This window comes from Pseudopodoces humilis, chromosome 8 (genome assembly GCF_049639895.1).
Source record: "Pseudopodoces humilis isolate 2021_Gansu_Grassland_sample_001 chromosome 8, ASM4963989v1, whole genome shotgun sequence".
Classification (NCBI taxonomy): domain Eukaryota; kingdom Metazoa; phylum Chordata; class Aves; order Passeriformes; family Paridae; genus Pseudopodoces; species Pseudopodoces humilis.
Genome location: NC_142207.1, coordinates 17706385 through 17730063, shown reverse-complemented (window position 1 = coordinate 17730063; position 23679 = coordinate 17706385). Strand labels below are relative to the sequence as shown.

The following is a 23679-nucleotide window of genomic DNA, read 5'->3' as shown; positions in this document are numbered from 1 at the left end:
TAAATGGCTGAATTTAACAGCACATTAAAACTTGCAGTGGGGGATCAATTTCAAACAAATGCTCCCTTTGCAGTTGTGCCTGTATGGAGAAAAACAGTGTGTTGATCAGAAATTCAGTGTGCTTTAAACAGCTTTGGAAATGACTCTCCTGTAAGTTTAAAGTGGGTTGGGTGCTTGATATCCCCTCATTTGTTAAGGAGCTGTTTAATTTTAAGAGTAAGTACTCAGAACAGGGTTTACTTCTGCTCTGAGATGCCCTGAGCACAGAAGGGATGAGTAGCTCTCAGGGAACAGGTTGTAAGTGACCACAGCCAAGTCCTGCTGTGCAGTAGATCACTCATAAGCAATTTTCTTTTCTTTGATGTGATAGTGGCTATCTCGGATTCCTAAGGAATCAAACACTTCTGATTTGCAAATTTACTGTTCATCTCCTATGGGCTCCCTTTTGCTAGAGGGTGGTGGGATATAAAGGAACCTAAGTTAATTTCCTGAATTAGGGAAAACTCTGAAATGGGCTCTTTTCCATGTTTAGTCTTTGTCTAGAGAGGAGATGACCTTTTTTATGCTACAGCTAAAAATAAAATAAGGCAAGGAGAGTTTGTGTTGCACAACTCTTGTTCATTGCTGTAATCCTAGTATGGATAACTGCATATCCTAGTCAGTGGAAAGGAGATCAAGACATTTTGTAGTATTGTAAATGTCATTTCATGCCTTCACATTTGGAGATTATCTAGGCAATGAAATCAATAGATAAGAATAAATTATTGTGATGGCAACCACACTACTATATAAATAGTTCTAGTGAAATATTTGCAACTATATACGTGGGATAAATATAATCAGTCTGAACTTTTTATTTCTGAATTGTGTTATCTGATGTCTGGAAGCAGTATTTGAACCAGGAGGTCAAACATAATTAAATTTGACTACTTCTGCTTAGTAGTATGTACATAATATCAAGTTTATGCATAATTTTAAGTGTATTTCGGCTGACATTACTGCAGAAGCACTCAAGTATTTTTTTAGGGGAATTAAAATAGTTCTTGCTAAGTCTTGCATTACCTGTTAGTCTTGATTAAGCTAATTTGGCAACTGGCTATGCTTATGTGGCAGGTACCTCTGTGACAATATAAATACCTTTATTAGGGCCATTTCTCATAAAAAAACATGGGAGAAAATTTATACAGCTCCTGTCCTTGAAGGAACTTGCAGTTTGGTCTGGGATGCTTTTTTAAAACTTCTTCTGATTTGTATTTCATGGATTAGTCTCTCTGCTCCAAGGTTTCCAAGTGTTGCATCTTTTATCAATCACAAGCATCCCCGCTCACCTCACACATTCAGCTGACTCTAGGCAAAGTCCATTTATTTTTACTATTTTCTCACAGGTTGCTAAAGGGTCAATTTTGTGAGCAGCAAGCAGGTGGCTTTATATTTAACTTCTGGATTTCCTACTGCATCAAACATACTTGGCTTTCTCTTTCTAACTTGGAAGTAGCAGGATTATTATAAGAAGGAAGAAGAGAAATTTCTTCAGGGTCTACCACCTACTATGTGTAGGTGTTGTCTTCCATCAGAAATATTTATGCACCATCTGCACCAGTTAGCAACAATACTACTCTAGTTAGCCAAAATGTGCCAGTGTTAATACCAGTTTCCTCCTTCGTTCTGACAGCAGCAAGCATTGCCTCTGCCAGCCTCTGACATCCTTAGCTATTGGAGCTATTAATTTTTCAGTCACTACAATAAGTCGTCAGTGATTATTTCCAGACAACTTTAAAACATGCACATTAGGTAATTAAATTTGCAATAAATGTCACTCTGTTATGCTAATGTTAACTATGCAACCCTTTCCTTGTCCTTCAGTATTAAGCCTTTTCTAAACTGATGTGTCAATAACTAATTTTTTCCAGCTGTTCTAGATCAACAGTTATTTTCTGAGCCACGGAGTAAAAAATAAATGAATTTATAGTCTATACTATTAAAGAAATGTATCATCTTCAGAAGTCGCTTGCATTCAGGTGTAATAACCTAGTGTCTAGTATTACTTTTATCCTTTACTACTGCTTAGAGATATAGACTTATGTTTCTTCTAGTTTGGACCTTTTTAATATATTATGATGCAAGACTAACGAACTTCTAATGTGGGAATGAGTCTTAGATTAAGAGACTATATTGTACCCAGAAAATCTAATTGAAAACAAGAACGTTTCAAAATTTTAGAAATATTTCCTTTTAAGTGTCAGTTTTTCCCTTCAAATATTTTTTTTAAAGAGGAAATTTTTCATGTTGGGGTGGGTTAGAGCTCAGTCTATTCAAAAGGCTGTTTCTGAGCTTTTTTTTTTTAGGTTTTCTGGTATAAGACTCTGACATTATTTTTAATATTAGTTTGTAGGTCTTATGTCATAAATGCTAGACTCAACAGTTGTTGAAAGAGAACCTGACTATGTATATATATATGTAATAATTTTTAATAGTGGACTTGACAGTGTTAACAGCTGAACTCTATATTTTTAAGTGGCTTTTCCACCTAATTCATAAGATGGCTTGGGTTGGAAGAGACTTTAAAAATTATCTAGATCACCTAAATCTGTGATTCATCAGGATTCTACTAAATCCTGCCTAGTTTTGCTATTCCACCTTAAATTGCTGCTTAGAAGCAGTAACATTGTGTTGATAAAAAAATAATTTTCCTTCAGCCTTCATTATTACAGAATTTTACAGAATGGACAAAATTCTGAGTCGGGATAATTGGAACTGAAAATCTTTCCTTGCTAAGAAGGTGGTTGTTAACAATTTTCAGGTACTATGGAGTTAAGATGGACCTAAATAATCTTTAAAGAATTTTTTCTGTTTCATGCATTTTCTTGTCCCAAAAAATGAAAATGAAAAATTCTTCTTCCTCTTGACTAAAACTACTTCTGAAAAGCAAAGTTTTCCTTTAACCAGTAGCTCTGATAACAGCACCTACTAACACATTTTATAAAGCCTGGCATGGTCCTTGTAACATATTTTTGACTGTGGTATTCCCTGAAGATGTAAGTCTTTATGTGCCCTGGCAAGCTCACGGACTTGTGTAGCAACCATGGAACATATTTCTTTTCAGCTGTCAGCTCGGGCTCCCTTAGACACCACAAAACAGGTGGGAGCAGGTAAATAAGCATTCAGGAGAATGAAAGCATAAAAGGGTTGTTGCACTCATTTTTCTAAGATGGCATTCTGTATTTTACATGTACATTTTGGATGTTCTAGGAGACTTTCTTTGCCTGGAATACCTAGCATAAGATACTACATTTGTTTGCCTTTTCAAAATGCTGTAATACACATGCATCAGGGTACAGAGCTTATGTAGTATTTGCAATCTCCAGCCTTTCCACTTCCTGATTGTAAGTTTTTTGCAGCACAGCTGTAATGGGAAGTGCTGCATCCCTACCAGTTATCAACTTGCTCATCCAAATATGCTCAGACACCTTTCACGTAACCCTTTTGATGTAATCTCATATAAGGCGATCCCTATAATCCTTCTTTTTAAAACAGAGCAACTTTAAAATTAATATTGTCCCAGAGCCACTTTCTTTAAGCAAATCAACATCTTGGCTTGAAGAATGAAATGTTGAATGACTAAGCCCCACTTCTGGAACTTTACAGTACAAGTCTTGAGCACATTTTAACCAGAACAGTGATGAGGTGATTGCATGTCTTGATGTCTTCCTCAGGACAGGAAATAGAACAGACATTTTTGTGAAGAAAGGTGCTGACTATCCTAGTTTTCATGTTATTATAATTTGGGCGATAGGATGTGCAAACATCTGATCCCAAAGGAAAAATTTTTTATGAAGATAGTTGGCTTTGTTGTATGTGTTTAGTATGCAGAGGAAGGAATTTTTTTTTTCACCCATCAGCTAAAATACAAAAATACAAAACTCTAGAATGACTTCAAAAAAGAATACTGCTCCTAGATTTACCCAACATTATAAAATGAGCTTATAAAGAAAGTATAGGTACCAGTGCTATAGAATTTTATTGATTAAAAAGAGCCCCACAAAAACTCATAAAACAAAAGAAAGCTCACATCTTTTACTTCTTTAGTTGTAATTGTGGTTTTTTTATTGCCTTACTTTGAAATATTACAAAAATTTGCATGATGACATGAGTCCTCATTTCCAATGGCTTCCAAAGGAAGTCCTGTGACATAAAAGAGTTAACACGAAGTTAGTCAGTCACAAGGCATTTGAGGTGAGAATTAAAGTGCTTCCAAGTCTTCTGTATAGTCCACACAATTGTATATTTGGACCTGCAGGTGCATATATGCCTCTAAAGGGCACAGTACAGCTGTTATGACACTGGATGTGGAAATATCTGACATTTAGGGGGGGTCTCATTTGTGACATGAAATCTCTACTTTGATATGTGACTGATAGAGATTTACTGATAGCATGAACCATCAAATCTTCCAATTTCTTTTATTTAAAGACACCTATAAGGTGACTATCTAAATCAGTCAATAAGAAATCCTGATTACAAGCAGTATTGAAGCACTGTATTAATTTTTCAGACCTTGAACATATATCTTTATGTGATATTTATAGCCTTAATTTTTCTCTTGGTGTTTGATCCTGGGAGCTGTTTCTTTAGAAAAAGCAAAACATGATATTATTTTCTTGAAAGGAATTTCCTTCCATTGGTGTGAGGTGCTCAGCAGAAGAAGCATCAGTCTGACTGCCAGAGACTTGAACCTATATCAGATCCCGTGACTCCTTTTTCAGCGAGAGGTCTCACTGTTATATTATATCTAGGTTGCTGTTCCCTTCCTTCTTGGCAGGAAAAAAGTGTTAGCCTCAAGGGAGTAAGCGGGATTCCTGATGGGGTTTTCTGCTAGGAATGGGAAATCTGTGCTCTGCTCCTTGTTCCAGGGACTGCTTGTGTTTTACCCGTTAATGGTTTTATATAAAGTATGTGAAATTTCATTCATAAAAGCATCTTCCCACTGAGCTGTATGAATACATGGTTGTTCAGTGCTCAAGAATTAGATGCTTCCAGGTGTATTTAAAAACAGAATAAATATCTAAGTCTCCGTAGCCCAATGAAAGTTGTGAAGAAATACCGGAACTGCAGGCTAAAAACATGAAACCATAATATCTGTGGCTACTCTGGCTGTACTAATCATCACATCTCAAGAAAGCTAATGAGATCAAATTGCTTCTAATATCTGAGATGCCCTGGGATGATGGGCTACTGCCAGTTTAAGTGTAGGCTGTGGCAAATGTAGATACTTGATGTTGCTTCTGTCTTGGAGCATTTGACATATCTGTATTTGACCAGAAGATACACTAAGGGAAATCTACGTGTTTCTGAAGTGACAGCTGGAGATCAGATAAAATATTCTAGCATTTCTACAAAAATACCTGTAATGAAGTGCATCTGAATCTCATTTCTGGGTGAGTTTTGGACACCTATGGAATTAAGCAAACATCTAAAGTTTGCTGGGTTTCCAAACACAAATCTGTCCTGTCCCTCACCAGCCAGCAAGTATGTGAGCATGCTTTAATGAAATGAAAGGGAAAGGATAGGCTGCGCTTACTGGCAGATGGCTGAGCTGTCCCCTGGGGAGGTAAGAGGTATGAATTTGAACTTTGTCAGACAGCAGTGGAAATTGATACCTTGCCACAATTTAATAACACACTTGAGCGTCTGCTCAAAAGCTCCTATTGTGAGTGTCTGAGTTGCAGAGTGGATGCTCTTCGTGGTGCAACTTGGGTCTTATTCCCTGAATGTCAATGGAGTCCTTCTGGATTTGCCGTGAATGTAAGGTTCTATCCAAGGGAACGCTTCTGAAGACCTCTCTCCAACCTGCAATCAGAGTACAGCTACATGTGTCAGGTTTCCAGTGGGAAGAGGAGATCATTGATGGGCTGAGGTTGTCTCACTAGGTTACACCATGGTGTTGATAATGCCAAGGTTACAGGTTTGATCACTGTGTGGGCCTTTTGATGATCCTTGTGGGTCTTTTCCAACTCAGAATATTCTAATGCCGTAACTTGCAGTACATGAGCAAGTACATGAATGCATATGAAATCCTGCTGTGCTTTACCCATATATATTTTTGCCTGTGAATATGCATACCCAAGTGGCGTATGGACAGATCAGATGTTTTCAACATGGTCAAAGCTCAGCATACACTACAATATCTTTGTGAGCAGGGGTGCAGGTTTTCATCCTTCCTCAATGATCTAGTGTAACTGAATCATAGTGAAGTTCTGTTCATAGAAGAGAATGTTATTTTCAATGTGTCGGTTTTGCTCCAAACTACTCAACTTTGAGCTCTTAGGAGGACCAGTCAAACCTTTGCTATTTGTAGGAAAAGGACTTTACATGACTAAAACTCCTGTGCTCCCGGGGTTTGGAAGCTAGTTTGAAATTAAAAGTAATATTGTAGTTGTAGTTTTCCATTGAGAATGAGAGAGAATAATAAAACTTCTTTGTAGATTTATGGTAAAATTAATCTTAAATATTTAATTGTAAGAATTGTGAATCTTCTACTGTGCTTTTGTATTGCAGTGACATGCAGTTTTCTCAAGGTGAAGACATATAAACTGTACATATTTTCAGGATAATCCCTTTATTTTGTTTTTTTGTTTTTAAACCAAAGGTGGAAATTATGATGAAATAAGCTTTAAACATCTTTTTTATGTTTTTAGCTCCCTAGTACTGTATGAACAGCTCATTTGGGCAATAGCTATAAATACATAGTGGCAGACAAACTGCACAAATGAACTTGGAGCTATATATATATGAGAGTGTTTTGCACAGGTTAAAGGAGAAAAAGGAACATTTTCCTGTGATATCAAAATACAGCTTGATTGAAGATATGCACAGGCGTAAAAGCACACATGATTATTGCTTGAGCTTATGAAAATGGAGCTCTTAATATCTGTTCTAACCTCCATTAGGAATATTATAGATCTGCAGTCTGCATCTATATTGGTTATTTAGCAGTGATAGTGCATATTGTAATTGATCTAGATAAAGATGTTAGTGTAAAGTAGGCAGATGTGCTTAAACCTTATGTGCCCATGAAGTCTTATTGGCCAAAGATGGCTTAATCTTTGAGATTAAAATGTACAGCTCCACATTGTAGCTTGGTATAACTTTTAAGTGAAAAACGCCTATGCACCTTCATTTAAAGTGACAGAGGTTTTATCAAATAATACAGATAATTAAGTGCTAAAACTGAAAACCATGTCCAAGTGAAGAATTCTGCTGATTTTGTGTGTGATTGTTTACAGATTTTGTTCTCCGTTTGCTCCCAAAGAATACACTTAAACACTCAATCAATGAATAACCTACAGCAGTTTGTTGTAGATTCAATAATGGGGAATGGTGCATTGTACCAGGATAGTCAGATATACCCATAGGAAGTGTCAGTGGTCAAAATGCTTCCATTGCCAGAAGGTAGTCTGAAAATGGTCTAGAAATTCGATATGGCATTGACCTTACGTTGTATACATGATCTGCAGTCTGTTTCTCAACCTTATTTCAAGTTTTAAACCAGCCATTTTAATCTTAGGATTTATTATATATTTGTACAAATTTATATTCTGGTTTAAAACTGTTTGTCTATAGCTATGTTTGACATATTCATGTTTGTTTTTCCCTCTCTCTATATGTGCAACCTTCTTGGTCTTTTTTAGCATAAACATTTAATGACAGTGAAGTTTCTGAAACTGCAGTCTTAGAAAATTTATGCATACTCCTCTTCATTGTCAGGTATCTCTACCTGATACAAAATGTTTTTTAAATGCATAATAATACCAAATTATAGAAAACGTGTTTCTTGACTTCCTGAAAAGCTTTAGCTCCTCTTCATATGAGAAAATGTCTTGATATGAGAATCCTTTCTGCCTTTTAACATAGATTTTTATTCAAATATTTCAAATTGAAACAAAAAGTGTGTATGAAATTTTAAAAATGTAAATTGAAGATTGTCTTACACAAGACTATAAATTAATTTTATTATAATAAACTAAACTTGTTTCAATCTATAGAATTTTTTTTTTTCAGTTTTTATTTATTTTTTTTTTTAGAGTGGCAGTGTTGATTTTCTTAATCCCACCTAGGACCCTGCCTACTACCTGTGCCCGAATGGATCTTATGCTGCAACTTGGATGAAACAAAAACTTTCTGCGAATTGACACCACCTTCCTCCTGTCTACTGCCTATTCTAGGTGAGTCAGACAGACACTTTTATTGTGCAGTGTGTTCCTTGTTTTCTAAGTTGCCAGTGAAAATCTTGCTAAATGTGTGCTGCCTTGCCTTGTGCTTTAGACTGATGCATATTAAAGTGAGCATTGCTAATAAATACTTGGAAAAAGGCATTACACTTAGTGCCTTGAGTTATGCATATGACCATAAAGTGAGATTACACACTTGCGATTTTTAATGTACAGTGTCGCAGGCTGGCTTTCAAAAATGAGCACACAGCTCTAGCATTTGCCTCTTAAATAAATGTCTACTTGTCCTATTAAAATATCAACCATCAACTTTTTGGTTTAATTCAGATTTTTAAGAAGACCTTCCTCCCTTGGGGTTGTGTGTATGATGAAATATTTTAACTGTATCTTATTTAAGAGATGCAAATAAAACCTTTCAGCTTTTTCCAAAGCCTAGAAGTGTTTTGTTTTGCCAGCTGTCTATGCAAGTTCAGTGCATAAAATGTTGGGAGTCTGACTTTTTTCTGTCTTGTAGATCTTTGAAAAATAGGTTTTTGGCATGTCATACATCATGTATCTAAGACATATGGGAATAGTTAGAGATTAAGGTAAATAGACAAATTGAACTGCTTTAAATCATTTTTCCCTGTTTCACTTTTATGAAAGAGTTTATGAACAAAAGTTGACATTAAGCAATCACAATAGGCTATTCTATATGTTTTAGACAGTGGTAAAGACTTTAGTGTCAGAAAGTGTTGCATCACTGATGCTTATATCAATTTGATTGGTGTCCAAGTTTTAAAAATGTTACTTTGTCAAGTCATAACCTTTTCTGAGTCTTTCATTTGTCATTGTTTTGATGATTATATCTTAAGAAAAAAAAAAGAAAAATGTTCTGTGCATCAGAAATCATATCACAGTTCATAAGGCTTAGCAATTTTTCTGGATAAAATTAGCATTTTTTTTGTCTTATGTGATATGATTGCTTAGATGTTTCAGTGTAAAGGTTCCATTTTAAGGACAAAGATCAGCAATTTTGCTCAAGAAAAGTTTGTTAGAAATGCATTTTAATGAAATGTCGGCATGGCTTGCAAAGTCATTAATGAGAATACTTATTTACACATAGCCACCATACTCTGGCTGTTGTTGTTAATAACAGTGCAGTAACAGGGGGCTTCCAGACCAAAGGGAAAAATGGTGACCAGGCAAGGTAATTCAGAGTATGAATTTGATATAAGCAGATGAGTACTTTTTTTTCTAGTCCTCAACGTCTTAACAAAATGGCACTATTCTGTAGACACCAAATAATTAAGAGGGAATGGACCTGTTTTGCTTATTTGTGTTTTTGAACCTCTGCAGGAACTTAAGAATTGAGAAACAAAAAGGAATGTGCACTAAGGTTAGCATCCATGGTTTAGTGTTGTTTCCTTCACTTTGCGATTTCAGAGCAATTATTTATGTTGTCATTCTGAAGGGGTGGAAGCTGGGCTGAGTGTTCAAGATGTTTCTAAGATGAATTGTCCATATCTAAATATTTCTGTGTACTTATAGGAAGCTTTAGCGGGAAACAACCAAGTTACAATATTTTATTTTATTCAGATCCTTGGGGGCAACTTGGTCAAGTGATCTCAAATTAAAACACCCTTTCTTCAAACTGTCTACTAAATAGAATGTTATATGTTTACAAGTATTGTATTTATTTCTTTACAGTATTTACTTGTTATTTGATTGTAGGGAGACTCTTGCTATGCATAGATTGTAGGCCTTATATTTTTATTGGTTTAGTACTAGTCTTGTAACTAATAGCAAATTCGGTTTATTTTTGGATGCTCTAATAGGCAATACATCAGCAGTTTCTCTGATCATGCTAGAAACCAGTGTTTTCTATTTATCTGTTCATGAACCAAAAAAGTTCTAAAATATCTATTCATTTGCAAAAGGTAATTTTATTCTCCATACAGATCAAAAAAAAGCATAGAAAAAAAAAAGATTTAATTCTGGGAATGTTCTTTTCTGTAGCAAGGTAATAACTTTGTTTTGTAACTATTTTTAATGTGTCACTGATTGTTTTGAATTAGAGGATGTTTTTAGGACTGGTTTTATACACTATGTAAAAACCAGACACTGATTATTTTCAGTTCTATGGGTACAAGTGCAGTTTCTAGTCTCTTTGGTGGGAATGTGCTTGTTTCCTGAAATCAATGGCTGTCTTTCCTGTCTATCAAATAAGCTATATAAACCAGGTAACTGAACAAACCCTTACACTATTGAAAGAATTTTTAGGTGTGTTATATTCCTTAAACTGGTGGAGAAATGGCTCTTTACTTTTCTTGATTGGAGTTGTATAATAAACTTGATTATTAAAATAAATGCTGACGTTTTGTGTAAAAAAGTATATATTAGCACTACATGCAGCTAAGGCTAAGTCCCTTTCTCTCCTTTTCTTAGTATTGTGTATAGAAAGAGTGCCGTAAACTTAGCCTGGCACCCAAATGTTGCTCAGTTTAAGCAAAGGAGCTTTGTCACTTCAATCACAAGAGGGAGCTGTTGGAGCTCAAACTGCTAAGAGCTGCGCACCTACGTACTGCTGTTTTAATCGATACCTCTCGGTTCTAAATATTTAATGAAATACATTAACAATTATTAGTTTCCACCATCACACTCTCTGACTACCACTGACATGCATTTTCTGAGAGAAGTATGAAAACAATAATTAAAGCGAATAAACCTACACATTGGCAGTAATATATTTGGTGTGTGTGTGGGAAAAACACCCAATCTTTTCTCCCTATGTTGGTGACAAGCTTAAATCTGCTTCAAAGCAAATAGTCTTGTCAAGCATTGAAACATGACTTTCGTTATGGAAACCTTTGTTATTCATTTATGTTGTTGTGTATCAAAAGTCTGAGGGTCCAACTTTTCTAGTGTCTCTCCTAGGAAATTGAGTGCACACATGAATGTCATATGGTGAAGAATGTCAGTTTATATGAAAATTGAAGAATTATCAGTGTTTCCCCTGCAGTTATGCACAAAGGCATCATTGTCAGTTGCCTTTCTTAGGCCTTCCCTGCAGGCATGATCAGACTCAAGCAGACAGCTATTTTCCTTTAATTTTCCACAGCAAGGCAGTAATGCTTATGATTATTGTGAAGTCAGGAAAAGTTTAGTTTCATCAAGTGACACGTAGTGTTGCAATTAGTTACTTAAGCACTTCTTATAAAATTTTCTACTACAGTATCTGGCTTGTCAGATGCAGCTAAACATTAGCATCTCGTATTAAACAGGAGGGCGAAAACTCCTAGCAGAAAGCCCAGCTGACAGCTCTCAACATGAGCTGAATGATCACTCACAATTGTAATCGATTCTGTAAGTACTGAACACAAACCCCCAGGCAATTGAGGAAAATAGGATGATGAAGGACTGCAAACTAATACGTTACACATCTTCATTGATTAGTCATTGATTAACCATTATTTTTCTGAATGACAAACAGCTAGTGGTAAAGTAACTGAAGCTGATGATTTATTTACATGTTAGACAGAAGATGACTTCTTTATTCAGCTGATTGTGAGCTAATGTGAAACGAGAGCACAGCAACAGTTTAAGAATAAAGAAAGGTTTATTATAATTATTTCTTTTTTGACAGCATTCCTAGATTCAAAAATATTTTTACTGGGAAGAAATTTAACTAGACTTTAAGTAGCACATAAAATTCAAATGCAGATTATCTACATGCTACCTGTAGTATAACTACATTTAAGGAGATCATTTTATAGACTTGGTATTTACAAGAATATTGATCTGTGTTTATTGAATTTTTAATTTAATTCTCTGTTTTGTCCAGTGCCTTATTGGCAATTAGACACAGCTGCAGAAATGGCAGAATAACGGTTTGCAATATAACCACTGTCTTTATTATTCTGAAAATATCTCTAAACCTTAGCTTTGAACACCCCATGGTAGGAATCACATAATTAGGAAACAGCCTTTGCTTTTGTGATCAGGGTGTTTTTTTAATATATATCAAATATCTAATTATGATCAGCTCCTACCAATGCAGTATGAAGTGGAACTGATTGCAGTGGACTAGGGGAGGTGTTGAACTAAGGTTTCTGCCAGTCCAGGGGACATTTTCCCCTTATGGTATGGCTTTTTGGTTGTGTGTGGGTTTGGGTTTTTTGTGTGTGTGTTTTGGGTTTTTTGTGGGGTTTTTTTTGGTGCTTTGGTTTTTTTTAAAACATTTTTCTTCCCTGAAAAGGTAACAAATCTATTCAATTAGTTTAAGAAGCATCTAGGATACTGTCTGTTTGAGATTCCCTGGTACAGTCTACTCCAGCTGTGAAAATATTGTGGACAGTGCCTGTTATTTATTAATGACAAATCATTAGAAATCTTCACTTTTTTCTATCACAGTATTAATTGTGATGAAATTCGTGTAAGCATGTGGGTATGTGTCTTCATAGGAATTATGTTCCAAGTTGACAGTAATTAATGTGTACTTAATCTAGAGTGCTAGTTATCTGCAATGTGTATTAACCACTTAGAGAAAATTTCAGTAAAAGATGCATGCTTTCAGGAAATATGAATGTAGAGTAACTATTTTAGTGAAATTCATCACCATGATAATAATGGTAAATTATTGTATCACAAACTAAGTAAAAAAAGACAGCAGTATGCCATAGTATATTACTGCAGTTGAAGTGCACATGGGCTTGATAATACCTCTAGTAGCTGTCCATTATTAAACAAAAATTGGTACAATTCCATTGTCTTCTGGTTCTGCAAATTAATACAACTTCTTAAACATCAAATTCCTTCCCCCATTTTATGGTGAGAATTTACTGTAGATTCTTATGCTCTGTATGTGGCTTTGAGAGGCTTACTTACAAGTGGATAGCAACTGATGTCCAGCTGGTATCTTCTGAGCACGTTTAGTATGAACCTCTGCTAAACTCTTAGCTTTATGTTGAAATGCTTGTCAGCTGGAGTTAAGCATGGTCTTATTTCAGGGTCTGAGCATTTTTCACATGAAAAAAATAAACCTCTGTGCTCTTTCTGTTCAGGTTTGTAACTTGCTTACAAAAGATCTCTGGGACAGTGATGAATTTATGCTATTATTACTTTTGACTTTCTGCCAAGAATGTTGAACCAGTTTGCCTCTTGGCACATCAAACCATCCCCTAGTTTCAGGACTGGGTTGTACTGGGCAGCAGAAGCATTTCACCAGGCACCAGGTTGCTGCTAGCTAGACACTTCCACGTTATGAGCCCTGAAATGATGGTGCATACCCATTTGAGGCATCTTAATTATAAATCTCCACCTCCTCATGGCAAATCAGCCCTGTGCATTTCCAAGGAACCTGCAGCACTCCTGCCCTCCCAAGCACAGCCTCATGCTGCACGATGTGCATTCATAACTGAAAGCTGCTGATTGCTTTAAGTCTGCAAAATAACAAATGAAAAATTCTTTTCCAGTAAAACCACAGGGAAAAGCCTCTAGGACGAAGCATGAAAATACTCACTTCCATTGCTCTTAGGTGTATTTTTTAATACATATTTCTGGTTCTTTGCATAAAAGTAAGAAATGTGTGAATCCTTACAGAATTCTGTGTGTCATGCTCTGTTTGTGTTACCCATTTAAATTGCCAATTAAGGGCGCCATTCACATGAGCAGGAGTTTGATGTGGCCTACTATGTAAAGCTCGTATATACTTTGTAATTGAAAAAAAGAAATGTTTTGGATTTAGCATATTATCCTGAGTCCAGATGTGTTATCACAACTACATGAGCTACAATATGTCTCAGTGTCTTCAAGCATATTTAATATCTTTAAATTTTTAAATGAAAATGTAGCTGTCAATTTTAAACTAATTTGGATGGACAGCAATAAAATGCAAACCTCACTTCAAATTAGAATTTTCAGTGAGGATTTCTAATGGAAAGTAATTGCTGACAATAGGAAATGACAAATTACTAATTACTTAGTTCAATTAGACTTTTGTGCCTTTGGTCCTAAGTGGCAAGCATACAGCAAATCTTGCACTTTTATAACAATTAATGACACTAAAACTATTTAAACTGCCAACAGATGTGAGTAAGAAGACATGAATTGAAACTTACTTAATTTACATACTATCCCAATTTTATACCAAGTAAATGGTGTTTAATTTTTATGTTACAATTAAATATCACCGGCATAGTGCGATTTCTGCAGAACTTCTCAGAATAAAATAGTTTTACTGAAATGCTAGTGCTAATGCTTTTTTTCCTCTTATCACAGCACTATTTATCTCAAAGTGACTCTAAAAAATATAGTGGCAGTGAATGGAATATAATTTTTTTGTAGGGTTTGTGCTTCCTAAGGAGTTTTTCTAAACTGGGCAGTAGAATTGCATCAATCTGGCCACTGTGATGCAAGATTTCAAATTCTGTCTCTAATTTACAGGTGATTACAAAAATGCATCTAGTTCATACTACTATTCAGAAGCAGTCAAACAGCCTATGTATGCATTTAATTCTCAGGCTTTAAGAAAAAGCTTCCAGAATATGTGTGTTAGATATTGTTTCTTGATTTATGCTATAGTGACTTAATCCATTTGTTAGCAAAGACTGGAATCCTCATTCTTTTTCACGTTTTGCAGTTTAACTCTTATGAATTGCTTTTAGCTATGTTTCTACTGAACATGAAAAGTGGCAAACCTATATTGACTGCAATGGTTTTTGTGTGGTCATTAATATATTTATAGACACATATGTCTTTGTGAACTTTACCATAATTTCTACACTCCAATACTTCTAACACTGGTTACCTAAAGTTAATTGCTCAAATTAGCCTTTTATGCCTTGGTAATGGGTATCTGCATTCTAAAGGATTCCATATGATAGTTATGACTTCTTAAGGTGTTTAACAGTTTTGAGAACTCACCACTTATGTTTGAATATATGAATGCCTACTTTATATTGCACGACAACATATTTTTAGTCAACCAAAGAAGAAAATGATACCAAATTGTGGAGTGATGAATCCATTAAAACTCTGTTTGACTCTACAGAGTATTTTGCAAAAGCCTATTTCTAAACCTCTTCCCTTAGATTTCTTTGTGTTTTGCCTAAAGGCAACATTTAAAAGAATTCATTAATGTAATAGTGATTTATGATAATTTAATTTGCCTGAGAAATCTTGCGATTTTTTTAGCAAGATATATGGAAATAGGAGGTTTTGTATCAATGGATGTTCTGCTGAAAAGATGTATAGAAAGAAAATAGTATGCAGGAATAGAAATAGGAATGGCTTTATGAAAGAGGAGGCTACAAGACAAAATGTAGAACCCAAATAAGGAAAGATTTATAGAAGTGCCTACATTTAGTTGCAAGGAAAATGTGTTTAGTAAGGTGCATTGTACTGGTGGATAATTTTGTCTTACGAAAGAGCGTAAGTACTGATAATGTTGCAAGAACCTTAATGCAGTGTACTTCAAGACAGACCAAGTATGAGACTGAATATACAATTATGGCATTTTTTCATTACTGTGCTTTTATCTAAGGTCTTGGCAAATGGCTGCCAATTGATCGTTGCTTTATTTAGTCTTCCTACACTTTATGGAGTACTGCAAACAAAAAAAATTCTCCTAGATTTGGAGCATGAGGATTCAGAAAATCTGAACTGAATAGATGTAGAGGGTGTGTGTTACACAAGAGGGTTATACTATACAACTATATGCTTGAAGAGCTAGCTCTTCACTTGGATTATGTTAGTGCAGTTTTTTTAGCAGAGATGCTTCAGTATAGATCACTTAAGTCTAGCAATTTCTGTTGAGTTGTACTATGTTATAATCCTCTAAAAAGCAACCACCTAGCATAAACAATCGATAAAATTTCTAGCAAAAGGATTTCTGTAACTGTATTTCCCCAGGAGATTGTCATTTTGTGGTTGGTTTGGTTTGGGGTTTTTGACTGGTTTTTGTTTTGATTTGGGGGAATTTGGGTGTGTTTTTTTGTTATAGAGTTTTTTATTTTATTTGGTTTCTAATTTTCCAGTAATTAGGGCAATTATATTATTACTTCAGAATAAAGGTTCTGACTGAATTGAATTGACAGCAGTAGCTCTGGACTAACCTATGTTGTTTCACCACAGCTGTAGTTTTCTCTTCCCAAAAGCTCAGTGAACTTTAGAGCTTGAAATACAAGAGAGACCATACCTCATAATAGAGGAGAAAGGAAAAGCATAGGCTTTTCCCCATAGGGGGTAGGAAGCCTGGGCAGGGACAGAGGAAAGAATGAGTTTCACAAATCAGAAAGGGAAAAAATTGTGGCATTGGTATTGTACTTAGAAAGAGATAATGTGGAAAAGAGGTGATAGCAGGGACAGAAGTATACCTGGAGCAAGAAGGACAGGAAAAAAGAGAAAAACCCAGAAGTGGCCTAATTAGAAGAAAAAAGGAGAGAGACAGATGATAGGGTGTAGGGTAGGGGGGAGCAAAAGAAGGGTCAAAAGTATCAGGCAAAAAAAATAATGAAGCTAAGGAAAATTAGCAGGACAGATATAAGGCTAAGAATATGGTGTCTTCATTCATGCCACAATGAATCATGAGAGTAGAATGTTTAGGCTGATTTAATCATCCGCAGAGTGTATAATTTCCTTTATAGCTCCATCATAATTATTGAGGCACTGCAACAGATGAAATATGCAGTTCTGGATTGTTTGGTCTACTGAGAAAAATGAAGAGGAAAAAGATGAAAGGCTGGAATACAAAACCTAGTCAAGTTTAATTGCAGTTTGAAATGTACAGGTATATGGGTACATACAACTGAAGCTGAAGATACCTGTGTCTTTAGTGGTACATTAATGTGGAAACTAGATTGTTAATGACAGTATTGTGTCAACTAAAAGTACTGAGAGAATGATAATCTACTTCGCTGGTGATATATTGGTTTAGTTGTAGAATATACTGAGTTGAGCTGAGTTTCTAAAATGGATTAATACCATTATCATTGTATACATTTTCTTTGGTAAAATATTAATTTCTTTATAATAAAAAAGTATTTTTGTGGGAATTGGGAAATATAAGCACCAAAGGTCTTTTAGGATTTAATAAGAAAACACAGAATGTCTAAAATTGCCGTAATCTCTTAGCACCTGTGGCCCAGAATATTTCAAAATTGCATTTGTCATTATAGAAACTCTTAGTTGTCTGACATGATTATTCTGATGCAGTTTTCTCCAAAGTGGCAAACAATATGAATGGATTTGTACTGAGCTATTTTGCAGATAATTTTCTATTATCGTGGCAGTGAAAATTAACAATACAGGATAATGCTGTAAATATTTTCTAGCATATGGAAGTAAGTATGCTGCTAATCTATTAGTTGCCCTATTATTCTTCATCATGTAAATTATATATTTCCATTTTATTTATAAGACTAATGACTCTTAACAAGAGCAAGTCTACTGAAAATTTCTGATAAAGATAGATCTCATCTTTTTTCTTTCCTTTGTAATATTCCACTGCTTCTGAACGGGTAAACAAATTCTCTTAACACCACAACCACCCCCTCCTATTTTTTTAAAGAGGAAATTTGAAGTCCAAAAAGAAAAATTGGTATAATTTAGAACTAAGACCCTGATTCAGCAAAAATCAGCTTGTCTCATGCACTGGGCAAGGCCACTGAAGTCCTGAACAATAGCTTTTCATAGCTACGTGGGCAGTGGCAGACAGCTGTTTTGCTAAATGGGTCTGGGCATCTTAAGTATGCTTAAATAAAATAGTTTTTAAAGAAAATTTCATCTATGTAATAGCACTAAGTAATGGTTCATTATTAAGCACTTTTTTTATTTTTAACCCGGATTAACTGTTATCTTATATTGTGAGATCTGACAGTTGCATTTTTTAATGATTTAAAAATTGGTAAGATTTCATGCATTTGTTTAAAAAATTGCCACGAAGGATGATGCTTTTCAGAGAAAAAGAGCAACTACAGAATAAAAATGGAAATAGGGCAAAATGTGGTTATTTTACAACTCTATTGAGGATAAAGGACTGCTGTAAGTAAAAGCCAAAACTGAATATGAGCCTTGGAGGAAGCATCTGTTCCTTTGAAAGTATAACTGTATAGAACAATAGTAGAGTGAAGAGAGCAACAACCTCTTGGAACAAATGTGGGTGGGAGGAGATGTTTTTAGAATCGATAGGTTTTTAGAGGGATGTTTTTTTCTTTTCTAGCTAAGGTAGAAGCTAATGGCTGGAAGCTGGTGTACCAATACAATCAGAAAAATTGCAGATTATGGATATGGATTTTGATATTGCTTTTTAGAGGATCTGCTGTTGATGTAGACCAAGTATATTAATCCAAATGCCTTCTTAAGAAAACAGAGTATAGAATATATCCGTGCATGTAAAAGATTGTAACTATGTCTTCATATGTGCATCTTCACTAAGCAGATTGTAGTCGAGAGTTAAACTGGGGATTTTTGGCCTATAACAAAGCATTGGCCCTTGGAAATAAAGTACTTACATGCTGTTTATATTGGCAGATATCTGGAGTGGTTGTGAGTAAAATTTTACCTTGATACTACAGTACTGGAGAAAGAAGCTAATGACTGATGTTAAAGCAGAGTAAGCGAATGTGTTTTGTAGTCAGTCATCCATGAAAGTTAAGGTCAGATTTCTTCTTGACAATTCTCATTTTGGCCAAGTACAGCAAAACTGAAACTCATATGCTCTTCTTTGTGTTTTTTTTCCAATAATTATGAGGGGGCATACAGACATGAATGGAAAATTATCTCCCTCATGTTAGGTTCTAAATAGTTGTTATTGCCAGACTAAAGATATCAAAAATCAGTTATTTCCAAAATCATGAACTTGTCTAATGTCTTTGTGGTAGTGTGAGCTGAGCTTATATTGCCCTGTCTTTTTATTTTTATTTTTCCTTTTTTTTTTTTCATTTTTAAACAAAAATAGATTTTAAAGCCAGGGGTTTTATAATTAAAAAAAACAACCAAAACCGGTCTGTTTTAAGAGCTTAATACTCAGAGCACTGGACCTGGCAATGCTGGAAGTCTTTGCCTCTTGATGTGGCACATACTGTAATTCATCATGAGGAAGTAAGAGTGAGTAAAGCTTCTTAAGTCTGGGCTGTGCTTTTCTAAAGAGTGTTGCCTACTGGCATCTCAGAGAGGTGGAATCAGCTGTCAGGCTGTCTCAGAGCCTTTTGGCCCTACCAGAAAAATGGATTTGTGTGGCATTAAGTTGTTCTTGCCCCCATTAGGTTGCATCAGTACTGCAGCCAAAACCTGCTTTTAAACTTCTTTTGTATTTGATCCCCTGACTTACATTCTCTCACTGTTGTAAATTGCTTCTTTGGGGGAAGGAGAAGGGCTGGCCAAGTCTGTGCTTGTGGCTGTTAGTAACAGGTATGTTACACTTCCTTCAGTGATGATTTGTCTTTTTTTTTTCTTTTCTTTTAAAGTCTCATACAACATCTTTTCTTCATTTTGTTGCAGATTAATACCAATTAATAGATTTAGAAATTACTGGTAGCTTTCTTTAATAGCAGGGAGTGTCTGAGCTTTTGTTTTTTGACTTGCAAAAATCTAATCTAATATCACTGGCAGATAGGTGTGTTAGTTTGCCTTGACTGTATTTGCTACAATTTGATGTTGGGTTCTGCTCCTCATTATTCTAGAGTAAGTCTAATACAAGTCTTCTGAAATCCATTGTCACTGGGGATTTACCACAAGAACAACAAGGCAGATCTGAAGAAGAATTTGCCCTAAAATAGTGAGTGCATGATATCTGGTTGTTTGTCCTGCTACTTGCCAAGTCAAATGGGCCTTCAAAGAAAGAAGCAGCTTTTGGTTCCCAAGTTTCTTCCTTTTCCCTTCTATTTCCTCCTTCATCTTTTTTTCAAAAACCTACACATTCTTTCAGTAAAAATACTCACAACTTAGAGGTAATCCTTAATTTCTTTTGATCATGTGTTATTTTCACTAACTGTATTCAATTGGTTTTTGGGAGTTTTTTTGGTGTCTTTTTTTTTTGTTGTTTTTTTCTGGGAAGGGTTGGCTCATGCATTGTATCTGCATATTTCTACAAAAACGATTCTCTTATTCTATGAAAAGATTAGAAAGTCGTGAGATGAGAGGAGTTTATATTAGGCTGAGAAGAGTAGGATCTGTTATATTCCCACACTGAGATGAATAATTTTGTCAAATATTTTTTTCCTCTCAAAGGTTAGATAGCTTTAGGACCCACGCTCTGTCACTGCAATCTACCTTTTGTACCAGGGCAGTGTGAGTGCTGGTACACACCAAGCCTGGGGGAAAGCAGTGCTTGCGGTACAAGCAGTCTTTCCAGTTTTTCTATATTTTTGCTTAGTCATTAAAGGTACCTTAACACTGACTTTAGTATGATCCACAGGGTTTTGGCAGAAGTTTATTGATTTTTGTGTTTTATTTTTTATTTACTTCTCTGAATTCCATATGGCTTTCGATTTAACTGTACAGGAAAAGGACAAAGAAAAATCCCACTATCTGGTATGTCAAAAACTATACTTTGACTCAGTAGGGAATGATAAGGTAAAGGGCGAAAGACTTTTTTCTATGGGCCTACAGAACATTGTAGCTGTTTCAATAATTCACAAAACCACTGGTTATTATAAGCCATTGTCTCGTACCAGGACATAGAGTGTATACAACTGCAATGAAAGGACAGATCCTGCCTTCATAACTGATTGTTCCTCATTTGTCTACTACAGCTAGAGAATCCCTTTGTTTATTGATCAGTTCATTCATCCTAGCTTATATTAATGTTAACACTCAAAAAAAAAAAAAAAGTGGATTTTTTTTCTCCCCTTCTTCCTGAGAAGGCTAATTTTCTTTCAGGACTTGTTGTCCTTCCTCTGTTACTGAAACAGCTTTCAGTTTCCAGGCTACCTAGGTGAAAGACTGTTTGTGGCTATAAAAGAGCCAACCTGGGGCTCAGTACATGGATCTGAGGAGGATTACTAAGGATTCTAGGGCATTTTGCCTCTGTCCAAAATTACTTTAAGGCATTGGTGTCAGATAGCTTGGCTGTGTCTGATGGATCAAGGGGACGGAGTGAGAGTGAGAAAGAGAGGTGAAAGGGATAAGGAAAGGATTGAGGACAAAAGGAAGATCAGAAAGCAGTCTGGGTAGTGAAGGGAGAGACAGGAACAATATCTTACTTGTGAACTTCTATTTCTAACTCTTTGAATACCAAAGGCGATTGAGAGCATTTCTTCAGACATATTGACACAAGCTGGAGACAGGTGACTGGCTTTAAAATTCACTGCTGATTGTGAAGTGTCTATATAATTTTAAGATTTCTATATTTGACAGTCTTTAAAAGTAGGAAGGTGTATATTCTTATTGTGAGTCATAAATAAAAATGAATCGGGTGTTTTTCACTGTGAGACTATTTCCTTTCAGTTTCATTCATTTTGACAATTCTTGGTAGTAGCTGTTCAAAAAACATTCAAACCCACAATAGGCAAGTTGGAGGTCAGGACTGCAGTGTGTTTTCAGAGATGCATGTTAAGGGAAGCATCCTGACTGTGGTGTGAGTGGCTGTGGGTGCTGAACAGGCCGTGAGCTCAGTGCCTGCTACTGGGAATTTGTGTTAAAGTCATCTGGGGAGGTGCTATCAGAGCAGCTGCACTGTAATGCCGATGCCCGAGTCTCACTTGCTGCCGTTGCCAATATCTGGCACTGTGACCATTGAGACAAGGTGCATAATTCTGTGTTTTCTGCAGAAGTACAACTTAGAGAAATTTTACAGAAACCAAAACAGGAGCTCCAGAGTTGTGAAGTTTTCCCTGGACCCTCTTCTTTTGAATAAAACCAAGACATAATTTTTCTAATATAAGTGTGTGAGTGCTGGTTTATAAGTATGACCAGTTTCCTTATCTCACTGCCCATCCATCTATGGATATACAGCCAGAAGAGAAGGCAAATTTTATCCACAGACAAGATTGTCTTCCTATGAATCTACAGGCGTTACTAATAATCTCTGGTTCACATGGGACAGAATGATGGTGACAGTCGTGAGGGTTGGAAATGGAAAAGGCAGTTATATATATAATTATCTTTAGTGCTCAGATACCAGGGTCACTTAAAAATACTTGCAAGTTCTAAACAGACTGAGTCATCAAGAGCCAGTCTCTTAGGAGCATTTGCAGCACACTGGAGGGAGGAATGTGAACTTTGGTATTGTATTGGTATTTGGTATTGGGCCAAATATTTTCCTCATGTATTTTGGATTAGGTCTGTGTAATTACTGCTTTCTGTGTATTTTGATAATTGAATTCATACATGTAGATTTTTTCCCCCTCTGGCTATAACTGTAGCCCTTTCTTAATCTTCTTCTATAACAAAAAGCACGTCAAAAAAAATTGTATTTTTGGAGTATTACTTCATCCTGCATCACTCAGTGCTTTGCCTGAAATGTATGAAGTTGTTGTGCAATCCAGAATTTTTGTTTGCAGAAGGTGATGATAAAAAGCCTCTGAACTTTTGAAGAACAGTTTTTATTTTTTGCCCAGGAAATAAAACTGGGGAATCACCAAACAATGCAAACCAGTAGACTGAAATTTTGTTATTTGCATTTAGAAGAATGTATGAAGTGATAAATACACCCTTGTGGAAAAATAATGAAGATACCATTAAGCTTACTTTCAGAAGTAAATGGTTAGTGAAGGCCTGATAATCCAAATTTGGGTCACATTTGGCTCATAGTTACAGAAAATGCATATGAATTTATATCTGAATTAGATTTATGGGGAGGGGAAAGAACCCACATTAGTATCTGAAACCTTGTAAAACTCTCTCCTGAGATAGCAGTATGCCTAAGAACAAACTACATATATACATATATATTTATGCTTTCTTGTGTTTGGCTTACTTACCAGCAAAGAATTTGGAATAAAGTAATAAACAAAGCTGTGCATAGACTTTTTTTAAGCTTTTTTGTTTTTGTTGTTTAATCCCCTATATTTTGTCAAACTGCAGTTTCATTGCTGGATAATATGGTAAAAAGATTCTTTGTAAGGGTTATCTAACACTGGTGGTGTTGATGAATAGTTGCAATTAATACATTCCCTTAATTAGTCTGATACCCAGAAGATGCACCTGGCAGGTCATTTTAATACTACAATTGATTTATTGCTGCTAGAAATGATTTTACCAGCTATCTTCAGAGAGCACAATTAGAGAGTATTTCATTTTTTTAAATGCATTTTCACTGAGGAATAAACATAAAAGGTCTATGTAATTCAGAACAAAGCAGCTATAATGTACTAATGGTTTATGGATTTTATTAATATTCAACTAACATTACAGTCAATACAGAGAACAGCAACCTATTTTCTATATGAACTATCCATTTTTAGTATGAGTGTTTTATTTAAAAAAGCAATAAAACCATGATATTTTAAATGAATTACTATTACCAGATATG

At 35.4% G+C, this 23679-nt stretch overlaps 1 protein-coding gene across 1 annotated transcript in view; it reads left to right on the top strand.

Moving 5' to 3' along the window:
• The window catches only part of LOC148183846 (uncharacterized), a 77209-nt gene that overhangs the window by 29592 nt on the left and 23938 nt on the right, over positions 1-23679 (top strand). The window contains exon 5 of the mRNA XM_088058640.1: positions 8115-8222. Within this exon, the coding sequence (XP_087914766.1) occupies positions 8115-8222 (108 nt within the window). The remainder of the gene's footprint in view (positions 1-8114; positions 8223-23679) is intronic.